A 16289-nucleotide genomic window follows, 5' to 3' on the forward strand; every position below is an offset into this window, starting at 1 on the left:
TAAGCCATGTCAAGTGAAATGGATAAATTCATTGAGAGCATATGAATTTTCCTTGAAGAAAAAAACATGCAGGTGCGATGTGCAACCGAACAACACTCCATGTTTACTGAAATGGTGTTTCTCGCTGAACACTTCGGCACACATCGCACCATCCCTACTCTGGGGCCACATGAGTACTATTTGGGGAGACCGAAATGAAACTGACATTTTGCAATAAGAAATTGTGTATTTATTTTTAGGTGTTACAAATTTAATCTCTTTCAAAGTACTGTTCATTTGATGCAATGCACCCATCTAAACGTGTTTTCCACTTTTCGAAGCAATCCTGAAACTCTTGCAAAGAGATGCATCCGTCGTTTTTTCTTTACCTCTTCCACATCAGCAAGACATTTTTCTTTGAGGACTTCCTTCATTTGGGGGAATAAAAAGAAGTCGCATGGAGTGAGATTGGGTGAATGTGGTGGGTTGATAAGCTGGGTCATGTTGTTTGTGTGTGTCACACTTTCTATGCTGGCATGTTGTCATGATGATGCCACCCCTCCAGTTTGGTGACACAACTCGGGGCATTTTCATCTCATCGCGTCAAGCAAACGTTTTAGAACTTGTAGGTAAAATGCCTGGTTGGTTAACAGTTTGACCATTAGGAACGAATTCTGCATCAACAATGCGTTTGCATCAGAAAAGAGAATCAGCATTGTCTTGACATGTCACCCTGAGCGAGGTTGGTCTGCAAGTGACAATTCACCATTCCTGAAGCAGGAAACTACTCGTAACCAGAGCAGCTTCTTTGTGAGCTGTTTCAAGCATTACAACTATTTCCCCTGCCATTTTCCCCAACAGAAAAAACAGACTTTCACAGCCACAAGTTTTCAAACTTTTCAGCCATCACAAAAATTGATGAAGAAGCATCAGGCTCTTAACAAAATAATTTACTACATGGTACCACGACTTCACTCGATGATGCTTGTCGGCAGTCTGATGCCGGAAGGGTCTAGTTGCCGATGTATGTACTACAATGGGCCTGCCCACCAGAGAAGGATTCCAGTTTCTTTTGGGTCCCCCCAGGTATGTGAATCAAAATGGTAGATGAACTCTGGGTCACCCTATATAAAGTTGCATGATATTTGCTTCCAGTGGAAGATTATAGTGTAATAATTCTTAAGGCTCTGTTTTAGTAACATGATTTATGTAAAGTACAACAGAACAAACCTTTCGTCTTGAAATTAAAGTTTATTTTTCTGCAGGGTGCTTGTGTGCAGTGTGACAATGTGATAAGAGGCTCTCCTGTCCGTTTGGAGGAACATGGGTCAACAAAAGATTTTTGTAGCACAGAGTGTTTACACAAACACCAGAAGAAAGATTCTACGCTTCAAGCAAATGAGAGACGTAGTAAGTGAATTCCTCATTTTAGGTTTCTGGATTTCATTTTTTTTTTAATTCTGTGTTCTCAATAATGCAATATGCGAATAAACTTTTGTCAAAGATTTGTAGACATAGAATCAAGGATTGGTAAAAGAAGACTGAATCTGCTTTTAATTTCTTCATCTGTAATTTCCTTACTGTGATAATATAAACTATCCATTCCGCTAAAGGTATGAACAATACATTGTAAAATCACCAATTATATGCAAAACAATTATGAAATTATACAGAAATTTGTCTTTTTACGAGAAAATATTGAAGAAATATGTTGTAAAAACAAAAAATATGTAATGAGACGTTACATCGCTGATGAGCTCGTTCAACTGACCAACAGTGTAGCAAAATACCCCCAAACTTTTACCCAATGTGCCTCCCTAACTATACAATAATATTCAGACTGCCTTACAATGGTGTTTGTTGGTTTCACCTGTAGCTAGGAGCTAACGTTGGAGGTCTGCCAAAGAGAATTCAAAATTAGGATATGTAAAAGAGAAAGAAAATAAATGTTTCATGAAGTAAATAAAATTACAAGTGAAATTTTCTTACTCGATTTTTTATAACACTAGTTCTCAATGTTGTGTGCACCCCTGGACAAACAAATTTAGGCAAGCAATGGTGTCATATTCATTGTAATTGAATAAAGCAACTTTGAATGCTTTATTCAATGGTATGCAATTAGAATGACTCAGTATGAGACCCCAATTTTTAGAATGTTCCTCGCATATGTAATTAAATCAGCTTGACCTTGACATGATTACTTTCCAATGAGAGATGCATGATCACATACATTGTCACTTAGAAACATGAGCAAGTGAAACCTCATGCTGTCACTTTCCCTTATTCCCTGTTTCTGCTGTGCAGTTACAATGATGGAATTCTAATACTTCTGCATGACCACTACATGCTCAGAACTCTCCCCCTTGCTGGAAATAAACTTCATGATTAGAGTACATAAATACACAGAACCAAGTAATTATGGAGGATTGAAATACAGGTAAAACCCTAATTCTTCAGTGAACAATTACAAGTCTGTTTATTTGTAAACTATCAACACAAAAATCTTACAAAAATTTGAAATTATTTTTATATATTTTGTTAGCTTATTATTTGTAACAGTCACATCAAACTGCAGGATATCCTGCTCAAAACTTTCTTTCTACTATGACCAATCAGCATTGGGCATACATGCCCACACACAAATAACCACAGGCCAACCTAAGTACAAGGGCCATTAGGTTGGCATCAGGGAAAGCTTGTGAGAGCTATTTTCCCAGAAACTTATACCCCCACCCCCAATTAGGATCATGGGTCATGTTTACCAACCAGTTGTCACTCATGGGAGGGGTAGAAATGCTTTATTTATAAAGAACCAACCATTGTTAGGCTAACAGTAGCCATTTTGGAGAACAAAAACCATGTGCTCCAAATCACATGTTTACTAAATCTTTTATTCTTTACTGAAAATCAGAGATGACACTCACCCATAGGTAAAATAATGGCTAATTTATTAAAAGTAAACTCATTTGCAATTATCTGGCATAACTAAGCCAGAAAAGCTGAAAAAACACTTTTGTTTATGCTTTTTAAGCAATTGATAACTCTGCCATCTGGTGGGAGAAAGTGGCAATTCTCCCAAAGACAAGGAAAGATCTCAAAGGACTCCAGCTGGCCAATGAGAAGCCATCAAGGCTGTGACGTTACAGAGGAGACTTTCAGATGGCCTATTGTGTTCTGAGCTTGCTAGTCAAGCTCACTTGTATTACAGACCCACCTGAGAGCAGGTCAGCTTGAAAGTTGCTGGTAAAATCCAGTGTGTGAATGGCCACCTGTGCCAGCAACAAAGGATACATAAAGGGAAAAGGGATCTAAGGTCCTGTTACAGTAAACACAGGCCTAAGTGTGTGTGACCAAGTGAGATATTGTGTCCACAAGTGCATTTAAGGATCCCAGTGAAAATTCAGCAAAATAGCGAGTTTTGTGTCCCTCATCCCATGTGGAAATCCAGACCACATGGTCGGCAGAACTGACGCCATAGAAGCATCCATAGGATATCAGAGAATATCCAAGTTGTTCTTAGCCATCCATCCAAGAAAATCCAGGAAAACTCATCTATCACCCCCCAAAGCCTTTGTTACACCAAGGAAGCACATAATATTAATTTTTTAGTGTGGTGTACCAACAAATTTGTCCATGTGTCGGGATGTGGCGATAAAGAGTGAAATAACGTGTGTAAGGCCCCAGGTAGGATTGATATAGTGTGAAAACGGCTGATATGTAAGTACAAAATCTTTTGTATATCTTTTTTGTGTCTTGTACAGTGAAGTGCTCATGTTTGGTGGCAGCTATGCCACAAGCGATGTTCTTTTCAATGAATAAATATGTCGTTTAAAGGTGTCTGACCTTCTATCATTTTAGTGAATCATAAGCCTATTAAGCCCTCCTCTAGTTACCGATTATTAAAGTTAGGCTAAAGTTCGTCTGTTGCTTAACAGATATCTCAGGGGATATCTGTTACTATACGGAACACCACACGTGGAATAGGGTCTGCGTGTGGCTGCGTAAAGCGTGGTTCTCTTTTGTTTTTGCTGTCTTTGATATATTATATATTTAAAGTTAACCTTTTGTAAAACCAACTTTAAAGCAACATAGTATAAACAAAGCACCCCCAATCAATAAAAAACAATCCCCCTTATACTACAAATACAAGTCTTTAAGAAACAAATTTGACCGTTATACCAGTTAGTTAAACGTCGACGTGCAAGGATACTCAATATGTTGAATAACACGCTCTCGTGACATTAACAAAAATACATCTGACAAGATTCAATCGAGTCAGATACTGAGAGTGTTAGACCCACATGAATATAACTCTTTAGGACAGCATGCATCATCCAGATCGGAAAATTCCACACACTATATCATGGTGTATACTTTGAACATATGTGACGTCACATAACACTCAATAGAAAACCACCCCTTTCTGTTCGAAACTTTGCCCGAATACTTGTACAGACTTTAGAATTCCATTCATAAACATTCACGCCGGTTCAGTACTTTCAGCAAAAGATTACTGTACGATTGCAATTTATTTTGCAAATGGCGTCGTTGGCCATTATCTTTCGACCACAATGCCATGCCGATATTCTTGACGTTTATCACCTTTACAACGAAGCACTATAATGCTAGCATTCTTTGTATACAACACAACAGTAGATCTACCTTGCACTTGCTAAGTTACGGGTAATCGGGAGTCACTTAATAGAAAGGTCGTTTCTACTTACCGGGCCCGACCCTGTGGCCGAGTGGTTAGCACATCGCGCTGCGACGCCAAGGGTCCCGGGTTCGAATCCCGGTCGGGCTTGGTTGTTTGTGAATGTCCATCATCAATTTCATCATTTCATCACTCATCCCCATCTTCGCAAATTAGCCAAGAGGCACAAAACGCGAAGTAAAATAAACTAAATCAATCAATCAATCAATGTTTCTACTTACCGGCTCCTCGAGCGGTGAAGGAAAGACACCATGCTGGTCCATCCATTTTCACTCATAACCTCCTTTAGCTGATGATAATTCCAGGTAATTTTACCACTAACTGCCCCGCGTAGCATATCGATCAATTCGTCCTATAGTATATCAATGTACTTGGGTGCTAACTGCATTATTTCCTTCTCCTTGTATATCACGAATCATCTTTCGTGCAAAGTCCTCCCTTTTTTTTTTTTTCCCCCGAACCACAGTCCTGTGCATGCCTCCATCCTGATTGTTACGATTCCATTACTCTGTCCAACCCATTCCAAACTTCTGCAGATTGTCCACTTGCAAACACACAAGAAAATAAACCGAAATCTTTAACAATAGGTGGTGTCCTAAGGTACCATTATTTATACTTCAGTTTCACTTGATTTAAACTGATTTCAAGCAGCAATTAATGATAATGACTAATGTCATAGTCAAAATACACCTTAGCAAGTTTCTCTATATTAGCAGATTTTCAAGAGATATGTAAGGATCTCACCCCAGTATTTGATCCGATGCAAAATAAAAAAAAAAAAAAATGTTATAAGGTCCCTGGTCCTACATATCGCTGAATGAACTGACACTAACTTAAAAGTTAACAAATTGTTCACCACCTGTATTAGAAACACACATATTTTCATTTCTTGTATGTGGACCAACAGGAAATACACACACAAAGAGATTTATGCTGATCTTTCATGGTCACTTCATATAGAAATTTCATTACATTATTACCAATAGTTTGATTTTTATGATCAAGAATCAAGGCCAAGCACGAGTGAAACACCCTGTACAATTGAACATAGAATATTATGTGTATGTGTCTGTTTTCTTTGTGAATTTTAGAATGTTAGGTTTACAAATGTTCATGTACAGTTTTTTTTTATTTTACTGTTGTTCAAGAATTCAAGATCGTTAACGAATTCAAGATTGTATTCTAATTTCTAGTAATCTCAATTAGTAATTTTCGTACACAATTTTTTGGTCATTTACAGGGTGCATCACAGGAAATGGAGGGTTTTCAAATGGAGAATTCAAAGCAGGGAGTGGGGAGTAGAGATGGAAGTAGAGTGGCATTGAACTCGCTCAGCCTTGCTATTTTCAGCTGGACTTGGTGTTGCAGCAGTACATGCAATGTCAGTTACAGTCATGGCACTATGGACATTTGAGCATCGTTTGTTCGCATATGACAGTTGTGTGAAAAGTGGCGAATGGATCCATGATGCCCGATATTTAAGTGGCGTGGAAAGAGCCACTGTGTTTCAATAATTGACGTGCTACTTTTCACAAAACTCTTGTATGCGAACATACGATGCGTAAATGTTCAGGATGCCATTACTGCAACTGACATTCCATGTACTGCTGCATCACCGAGCCGAGCAGAAAATGGCAAGGCCAAGTGAGTTCAATGCCTCCCTACTTCCATCTCTCCCCCTCTCCCTGCTTCAAATCCTCCATTTAAAAGCACTCCATTTCCTGTGATGCACCTTCATCAATAATAAAAATATCTTGACAAACATTGTACTCAAGAAATGGTACACAAGGTTTTATCGTATTGCAGTTCTAATAGGAAATATTGAAATTAATAGAAGCAGACTAAAAAATGTACTATTGTTTTTTTTACAGATTCAACAGCAGCCTCCTTTCAATATGAGACTTACACTCAATTTGATTGGGAAGATTATCTTCGAGAAACCAATAGTACAGCTGCACCAGCAGAGTGGTTTAAGCAGGTAATTATTTTGCATTTTTCATAGCTAGTGTCATTTAAATTTTTGAGCAGGGTCATACCACACTAACTCAACATGTCATTTAAGATTGTATTGAAGTTCAATGCACTGAATGACATCATGGATACAATTAAAACATCCAAACCTTACATTGATATGGCAATTGGATTTGAATTTACAGTAGTTGCAAAATTTTGCAAAAAGAAAAATAATGCAAACTGCTACCTCCGTTCGTGTATGCCACACTTTAGGAGTACAACTTCTATATACCACGGCTAATCTCTAGGGTTATGGGTTCTTTTCTTTGGAATGTAAATCAGACAGCAGAGATATATGCCAATGGATATAAAGATGAGAATATATACAGGGTTCCCACACACCTGGAAATCTCAGGGAATTTGAAGAAAATACAAATCTCAGGGAAAATCTTGTAATTGATTAATGGTTCCCAATGAAGCAAAACAGAGGGATTATAATATGCTCCTGTCTGTGGATAATCCAGGCTGTTGTAGCATTTCTCTTTCAGCAAGGAACTCGTATCTATTTGTTTGTCTATTTCTTGTTTTTAAATGTGATTCCAGGGCTGGTGACGAAGTGTATACCCTCATAAATTTTGCACTTTTTAAAATTTAATTAGCCGATTTTGATCTTTTACATGACGTAAAATATATTTCAAGATGTGGAAAACGCATAATAAAGATAACCTGATGTCCAAAGTTAACCAGTGTTCATCTGATTTCCCTTATTAGGGAGTAGTTTTAAGTTTTTTCTTCCTTCTTTTTTTACAAAATAGTAAAAAAATGGAGTGTCCTGTTTAGGGAAATATTTATTTTCTGCCATCTTTTGTGTGCAATATTGTTGATTGTGTATTTACTGCATTTAGAACAGAATTTTAAATATTTACTTACTAGTGCCATAAATGAATTATGTACTGTTCATAAATACTTGTTCATATTTTAAGTTTTTGAGTTTTTGATCATGTTCAACTATTGTTATAGTCATGACATGACATGTGAATTTTTATCATGTAGTGAAAATATGATGTAGTGAAATAGTTTTCTCAACAGATATGCCAGAAATTGAATATCATGAGGTTAAGGCCAGTCGAATAATGTATACTTAACCCCCCATCACACTTGCACTTGCAACTGTCACTAACTTACCATTACCTACTAGCATTCCTCATTTCTTCATCTTAGATTAGGCTTGTTTTGGATCACTGTTAAGTTGGTTTTGATTTTATCACATCGCAATGCATATGTGGAAAGTGGGTTTTCTGTAAATAAGCAGGTTTTAATAGAAAACTTGAAAGAAGAGAGTGTTGTGGCTATTCAGCAAGTTTATAATGCAGTGAAAGTGGTAGGAGGAATGTCAAATGTAGAAATAAGCAAAGATATGATCCAGAGTGTTAAAGGTGCACATATTAGATACGAAGAAGCATTGCAGAAGATGAGAAAGAAATGTGATCACAAAGAATACAAAAGGAAAGAAATTAAACGTAAAGCAAGTGAGATCTGTGCTTTACAAGCCAAACAACAAAAGATGCAAGAAGAAGCAAAGGCTATTGCAGAACAATTAAAAAGACTTGAAGCTTCTGAGAAGTAAAGTTTCTTAATTTTGCTGTATCAGACATTAATTACATTTCATGTATATTTCAGTCTCAGTAACTTATTATTCCTTTTTAAATCGGCACTAATAATTGTCACTTCATTTTTATATGTTTTAAAAATTCCAATAATTTGTTTGTCTGAACTTTTATTGTACGCATTACAGATTGATATTGTATCCATTTATAAACACGTATGAAAAGTGTGAAAATATTTCAATGTTCTATATCAGATATTGTTTCAGAGTTGTTTAAAGTTCTAGAAAACTGGTCATCTTTGTTCTTAATTACATGCAAAGAAGTGTAATTTTATTTTATTATTGAACTAGTTTTGTTATTTGCATCAGAAAACAACAGTAATAAAGAAGGTGAGGATGGTATGGCTATGAGGGGAAATGGAGGACGCCATTGTAAAATTATAGTAGTCATTTACTGTGCATTCAGTACTCTGGAAAAAAAATATGAGGATTCTGGAAAACTCAGGGAAAATGTAGATCTTATCCTTAGTCCAGGGACCTCCCAAAGTAGTCCCCACCCGGAGATCCGAACAGGGGAGTATTTTACCTCCGGAATATTTTACCTTGGGAACATCCATGGCCTTATATTGCTGTTTCTTGACATGTCTTTTTACAGTGCAGAGTTGTCAGCTCTACGCCTAACCCCCAATATGAATGGAGGAACTACTACACAAGACAAACACAAACACATTAGACAGCACAATTACTACACAAGACGAACACAAACACATTAGACAGCACAACTACTACACAAGACACACACAAACAAATCACAAATATAACACAATATAAACACAAACACACCACAACTACTACACAATATAAACATAAACAAACTACACACCACAACCACTACACAAGACAAACACAAACAAACAAATTAGACAGCACAACTACTATGCAAGAGAAAACAAACATACTAGACAGCACAACTACTACACAAACATACTAAACAGCACAATTACAACACAAAACACATACATACACACCACCAATACTACACAAGACAAACAGAAACACATTAGACAGCATAACTACTACACAAGATAAACACAAACACACTAGACAGCACAACTACTACACAAGACAATCCCAACCACACTAGACAGCACACCAACTACACAAGACAACCCCACATACAAGCACACCACAACTACTACACAAGTTTAAATGTATCTTCTTTGCCAATGCACAAGTGAAACAGAAAGTAAAATTCGTGTGGGTATTAATATGTCTGACAAATTTACAATTCATGATGGGTTAAAACAAGGAGATGCATTATCTCCATTGCTCTTTAATTTTGCCTTAGAATATGCTGTTAGGAAGGTAAAAGAAACTAAAGAAGGACTGAAATTAAATGGTGTGACGCAGTTGTTAGCATATGCAGATGATGTAGACTTATTGGGGGATGATGTGAATACAATTAAGAGTAATGCTAAAATATTTTTCAAAACTGCTAAAGAGATAGGTTTGGAAGTTAGCAAAGAGAAAACTAAATATATGCTTACAGGCCAAAACCAAGTGGTAGGTAATAATCAAAATCTAATTATTGATAACAACTCGTTTGAACCAGTTTCCAAATTCAAATGCTTAGGAGTAATATTAACAAATGAAAATTATATTAAAGATGAAATAAAAAGTAGGCTTAATTCAGGAAATGCATGTTACTTCTCTCTTCATAAACTTTTGTGTTCTCGTTTAATATCTAAGAAAGTAAAAGTTAAAATACACAAAACCGTAATATTGCCTGTAGTATTATATGGATGTGAAACTTGGTCCATTACATTGAAAGAGGAACATAAATTGAGAGTATTTGAAAATAAGATCCTTAGGAAAATCTTTGGACCTAAAAGGGATGAGGAGACAGGTGAGTGGAGAAGGTTACATAATTTAGAACTACATAATTTTTATTCATGTCCAGATATTATTAGAATAATTAAATCAAGAAGACTTAGGTGGGCAGACCATGTGGCACGAATGGGAGAGGAAGAGGAGTTTACAGGATTCTTGTTGGGAAACCTGATGGTAAGAGACCTGTAGGAAGGCCAAGACGAAGATGGAGGGACAACGTTGAGATGGACCTGAGGGAAATCGGTAGGGATGGAAAAGAGTATATAGATCTTGCTCAAGATAGGGAAAGATGTTCTGCAGCCATGAACCTTCGGGTTCAAGAAGGCTAGAGAGTTAGTTAGTTTAAGAATGGCTAAAGAGCAACATTTTAAGTAGCATCGGACAATTAAGGGTCTAGGGTGAAGGAGGGGCAAAGACCCAAAATTCAAAATTTTCCATAATTACGCAAAATTTTTAAACCCCGTAATTTCAGTTTCCCCTTCCCCCCAAAGTTGAAGCACATCCATTACATATCCTCAAAGAGTGGTCTTTGTCATGCTTTCCTTCAAATTTGGTCCATCCAGCGTCCATAGGGCCGATTCTAGAAGCAAAATTCCAGACATTGTCCTGAAGCTGGCAACACTGCCGCTTTGTCATATTTTTACTCAAGAAGTATCATCAGTCTGATTTCAACGAAACTTTGCACGGTTGTAGGAATTCGCCACCACTACATACTACATGTATGCAAAACCAATTTCATATCTCTACGACAGTTAGTTCTCGAGTTACATTTTTTTTTTTTGTACTTTGCAGCAAGTTTGAAAAGTGCGTGCTTGTAAAGGCAGTGGTTTGGATGGGAATACTGGTGTGAGGCTCTGTCTGCTAAATGTTAATCATGCCAGTTCTTTTGGCACTTTGAAAGAACTTCCCAATAAATGGCAATGAGAAACCACTGAACACATTCGGTACACTTGAACACAGCATAACACGTATTTTAAAAAATATTGAACCCCAAGAGCAGCATTCTTTCGAGCAAGAACAGTTAAAAATGTATAACTGAAGTCTTTTCCTTGTTGCGACTGAACTCGTTGAACGTATAACTGAAAAATAGCATATCTGAAATTCGTATAACTGAAATATAATAGTGCACAGTCTTATGGGAATTGGCAGGGACCGCCAGAAATAAACTATTACCGAGAAAAACGTCCTATCGCGAAACGTATAACTGCAATTTCACTGTACTAGGGCTGAACCGATACTGATGCCAATACTCTCATTGATTCCCACTTATACCAATTCTGATGCTTGGAAATTGTACTAATTAAAAAGTTGTTAAAAATAGAGATCATATTAGTGTTTAAGCGTTGCACTCTAATTTTATGCATCAATTTACCAGGATTTTTGCTATAAACATTTCAGAATTACATCATATTAACTTACATGTTACCTTAATACATAACTACAGATAGTCCTACAGATAGACTACTGAAAAGTCACAAGAACTGTGATGACTAATTAGTGCTACTTCTACAACTCGCTGCTATTTTAAACTTGTTAATTGCGTGCCTAAGGGGAGAGGAAGTTCAAGTAGATGAATGAATGAACAGAAACATTTTCAATAACCATCTGAGCACATTTTAACTGGATAAATACGGAGTTCTCTAAAGAAACCTAGAATAAGGGATGGGGATGTTTCCAGCTTTTGGGCTGTAGCAGAAGATTTGAACGCTGGATTCTTTGGAACCAACCAGAAGTGCTATAAATATTTACTTACTTTAAAAGTTACTTTTACAGTTACTTTCTCTGGAAAGTTATCAGTTGTAATAAAATAAATAAATGTTGACTTACATTTGTGTGTCTTGTACACAGTGTGAAAATTAATGGGCGGATGCACACACAATTTTTTTTATCGCTAACAGGAGAAAAATATTTTCATCCCTGCCAGGGATGTTTTATCCCCACAAAAAAATGAAATTGAAAGAATATACGTAGTATATTGTGGCCGCGGTGGCTCAGTCGGTATCGTGTCTGACTACCATGCTAAAGGTCCCGGGTTCGATCCCCGGCCGGTTCAAATCCGGGAACTTTTCTAGCGATGGAAGTGGCCCCGGTGCCCACCCAGCGTCGAATAACATGGGTACCTGGGGGAAACCCTGGGGGGTAAAGGCGGTCAGGGGCGTGATGCTGATCACATCACCCCCACTCACGACCGGATCAAGAAAGTGTGGGGCGTTACCCCCACACCCCCTATACGCCTTCATGGCGTGGTGCTATGCACAGGGGAGCACTTTACCTTTTTTACCTTTATACCATTTCTTAACTACGGAACAAACACCACTGAAAATCATTCGGGAAAACAGTTCATTAACCTTTAAAACAATTGTATCCTGCTTCGCGTCTGAAGTTTTGTTTTCCCTTCATTGCCAAATAAATTACATAGAGTGGATTTTACGTTCCCAGATTTGACATTTTTCCGCATGTTACGTTTTTACAGCTTGGTCTCTTAAAAATGTGGAAAAACATAAAATCGAGGTTTGATTGTATATGCATGTACCTTAAGTACTTCCCCTTATTAAACAATGACTTCTTCACCACATTTCCAAATGAATGCAGCAATCCATCCAAAAAGTCTTCCAAGTGCAATTAGCAATAATAAATTCCAATAAAGATATACATATATTCTAAATTAGAGCCTAGCCGTAAGTACCTTGTACACGATCAAATGAATCACGAACAAGTCATTGAATTGAATACTTAAAATCGACAATTGAAAGTCGCTGAACAGCAAATCGTGAATGGTATGAAATTGCACATGTACACGATGAAAGAGAAATTGGACAAGTTCACATGTTAGAAAAATCGTGGCAGTGTGTACGGCACGAAAAGGAATAAATAGACTTGCGATTAGCTGTAACAAGATAATAAATAATCTTTCCAAAGGAAGATGTAGGGCATATTATAAGCTCGTGATGTTGATGTATTTTCTTGGGATTTATAGTCTAAATGTAATCCGAGACACAAGAAAAATAATGTGAACAAAATAATTTTACAAAAATCTTATTTCAACAGATATACAGATAGTTATTTTCCATTGTGTGTATCGAAATTTTAATTTAAGATCAACACAAAATATTATGCATTACCATTGGTTGTCGAATATATTTTATCACATTACTCACTGCTGTAAAAATGCACATCATTCTTTGTTGTATAATTATGATTAAATAAATACAGACGAGAATGTTCCACCGCTCTACCTTTCCTTTCTCACAAGTCACAAACACGTGTTGCACTTTCCTCGTCATTTTCTCGGCACCACAGAATAGAAATAAATACTATTCTGTACCTTGATGCTTCTTTTCGATAATCAATTTCAACAGCAAGTGCTCTGATTGGTGAAAAGTCAAGCTTAGATGGTGTTATTTAGAACTGTTCCTAATTAGAAATTCTTTGATCTAACCTTAGAGAACTCCTTTTAAGTGTTCAATTCAATGACTTGTTTGTGATTTATTTGATCGTGTACAATGCACTTTAGGTGATTCCTAAAAATCTTTCACCTTAGTGCCCAAAATGTTTCAAGTTCTAAATATAAGATTTGTCTTTCTGGTTTTCCTGTTTTTACGCTCTGCAGGGTTCTCAGATTTCAATTCAAAGGAGCCAATAAGATCTTCCAGCTTTTCCCACCAGACAAGGAAGGAAGCAAAGGGGGGGGGGGGGGAGAGAAAGAGTGTGTGTGTGTGTGTGTACGTTTGTGTTTGTTTGTTCACGTCTGAGGGCAGGATATAGAGAGTAGAATATTGAGAGTGTATTCTAAGGGATTCAGCAGGCTCCAGTGTTCAGAACAGCTTGAGGTGGTCTCATCGATGGCTATGTGGTTTCTGTCATCATCCAGAAGGGGAGAGAATGTTTAAACTGAGCTGTAAAATAGAGAACTGTGCTGAAAGCATCCAAAACCTGTGAACTCTTAATTTGAACTTGGATAATTTGAATTACTCGGTAATTCGAACAGTCATATATTCCCCATGAAATCATCTTTAATGATGTGTGTTTTAGTTAATTTGAATTTTGGATAATTTTTTTTGTTTCCCCTTGGAGTTCAAATTAAATAAAGTCCACTGCATATAAAGGTCATTTCTGTAACCTTTCAGCAATAACCTGCAACATACATTTTTTTGGGTTGAGGTTCACTGTGGTGAGAAATGCCATGGGGAATTCAGAGATTAAACTAGTTGTGTAAATATTGACTTTTTTGCTAGAATATATTATAGTTTATATTTTGTAACTTGCAGTAAATACCTTAATAAATATTGTATTTTTTTTAGCATGAAAACCCACCCACTAATGAATTCAAGATAGGCATGAAGTTGGAGGCCCTGGACCCCAGAAACCTGACTTCTACCTGCATAGCGACGGTTGTTGGAATTCTTGGGCCCAGATTGAGGTTACGGCTTGATGGAAGTGATAACAAGAACGATTTCTGGCGTCTTGTGGATTCCAATGAAATTCATCCCATTGGCCATTGTGAGAAGCATGGTGGCATGCTACAGCCTCCTTTAGGTATGAACCAGTTATTAATTCCAATTGTGTTTTTAATGCATATCAAACTGTTGCTAATAATTATAATTATTATAATACAGGGTGATTCAAAAGTCGCGCGACATAGGACAACTCCGTTATTTGTGCAGATACCGAAAAAACGATAGAGGGCATAAGTGTAGGAAATACATTGTTGGAAATCGTGAGCTTAATTGTTGCGACAGCAGATGGGTCATTTATTAGTCTGCTTGAAATCACAAACAAAACAAAACAAAATGACTGTCAAAATGGCAAACGGAAAGAAACACCAACAAATCAATGTCATAGCCGTACTCCATTTACGACCGATCAACAAAATTGACAATCGCAATAGCAATAGCAACCGCACGGAGTGGCAAACTGATACAAAGGAACGACCTGAACTGACATGTCCAGCAGCTGCACCGCTGGGACACTACCGGAGAAATTGTTCAAATTGATTGCCATCCTGTTTACGGCACATCCGAATACGGTTCACAGAACTCTTGCGCACATTACGTAATACCATAGGTGTTATTGCTGAACAGGTTCCTATGATGTTTTCCTGAAATTCCTACAGTGTTCGGGGGCTGTTTCTGTACACGACAGATTTGAGATGGCCCCAGAAGAAAAATTCAAGTGGTGTCAAATCTGGCGACCTAGGCGGCCATTCCACGGGACCCCTGCGACCTATCCAACGCCCAGGTAAAACTTCATTCAGCAATTCGCGAGTTCTTAGTCCGAAATGCGGCGGTGCTCCATCTATCTGAAAGAAACCCCCCGTCGTTTTGCTAGGGGTAGATTATCCAAATAGGGCAGGAGTGTCATCTCGAGATGCTCTCTGTACAGTTCAGCAGTGAGTTTGTTGTTAAGAAATACGGGACCGATGAGAACATCTCCGTGTATGCCACACCACACATTTAACCTTAGGTCAGTCTGATGATGAGCATCTACAGCAATGTATATGGGTTCTCTGTTGCCCAATACACAGCGTTATGTCTATTTACTGTTCCGTTCAGATAGAAACAGGCCTCATCGCTGAAAAGAATATCAGCTTCAAGGTGTTCGTCTTTCAGTAAACCACTCACAGAACTGCTCCCGTCTATCTGTGTCATCTCCATGCATGTGTTGACCGTGTTGGACTGACTGTCAGCTTAACTAGTACGCTAGCTGAGGTTGCATGATCTGTTGCTGTACGTGGCCATCCAGACCGTCGTTTGTCATGGATACTGCCTGTTGCCTTGAACCGCTCCAGTAAACGACCAATGGTTGAATGATGTGGCGGTGGTTGATCTGGATGCCGTCTGTGATATTCCTCCGCAGCTTCCCGTAGACTCATCCCTGCAACATGGATAAGAACCATTTCCACCCTTTCCTGAATTGTGTACTGGGATATTGTTGTTGATTACTGAAAAAAAAAATCAACATTACGGTCATGATTTAAAACGTATTTTCCAACAATTTTGTTCTTGTTTCCTGCACACAATGAAATTAATACAAATGCAACATCAAACAACATTTCAAACATGTCCAACAATTTTGCCCTCTATCGTTTTTTCGGTATCTGCAGAAATAACTGAGTTGTCCTATGTCGCGCGACTTTTGAATCACCCT

The 16289-nt window shown here is 37.6% G+C and overlaps 1 protein-coding gene across 1 annotated transcript in view; it reads left to right on the forward strand.

Moving 5' to 3' along the window:
- The window catches only part of Scm (Polycomb protein Scm), an 89024-nt gene that overhangs the window by 17645 nt on the left and 55090 nt on the right, over nt 1-16289 (forward strand). The window contains exons 4-6 of the mRNA XM_083138267.1: nt 1245-1389; nt 6565-6671; nt 14444-14678. Coding sequence (XP_082994393.1) covers nt 1245-1389; nt 6565-6671; nt 14444-14678 — 487 coding nt within the window. The remainder of the gene's footprint in view (nt 1-1244; nt 1390-6564; nt 6672-14443; nt 14679-16289) is intronic.

Source organism: Lepisma saccharinum, chromosome 16 (genome assembly GCF_977018435.1).
Source record: "Lepisma saccharinum chromosome 16, izLepSacc3.1, whole genome shotgun sequence".
NCBI classification, from domain to species: Eukaryota; Metazoa; Arthropoda; class Insecta; order Zygentoma; family Lepismatidae; genus Lepisma; species Lepisma saccharinum.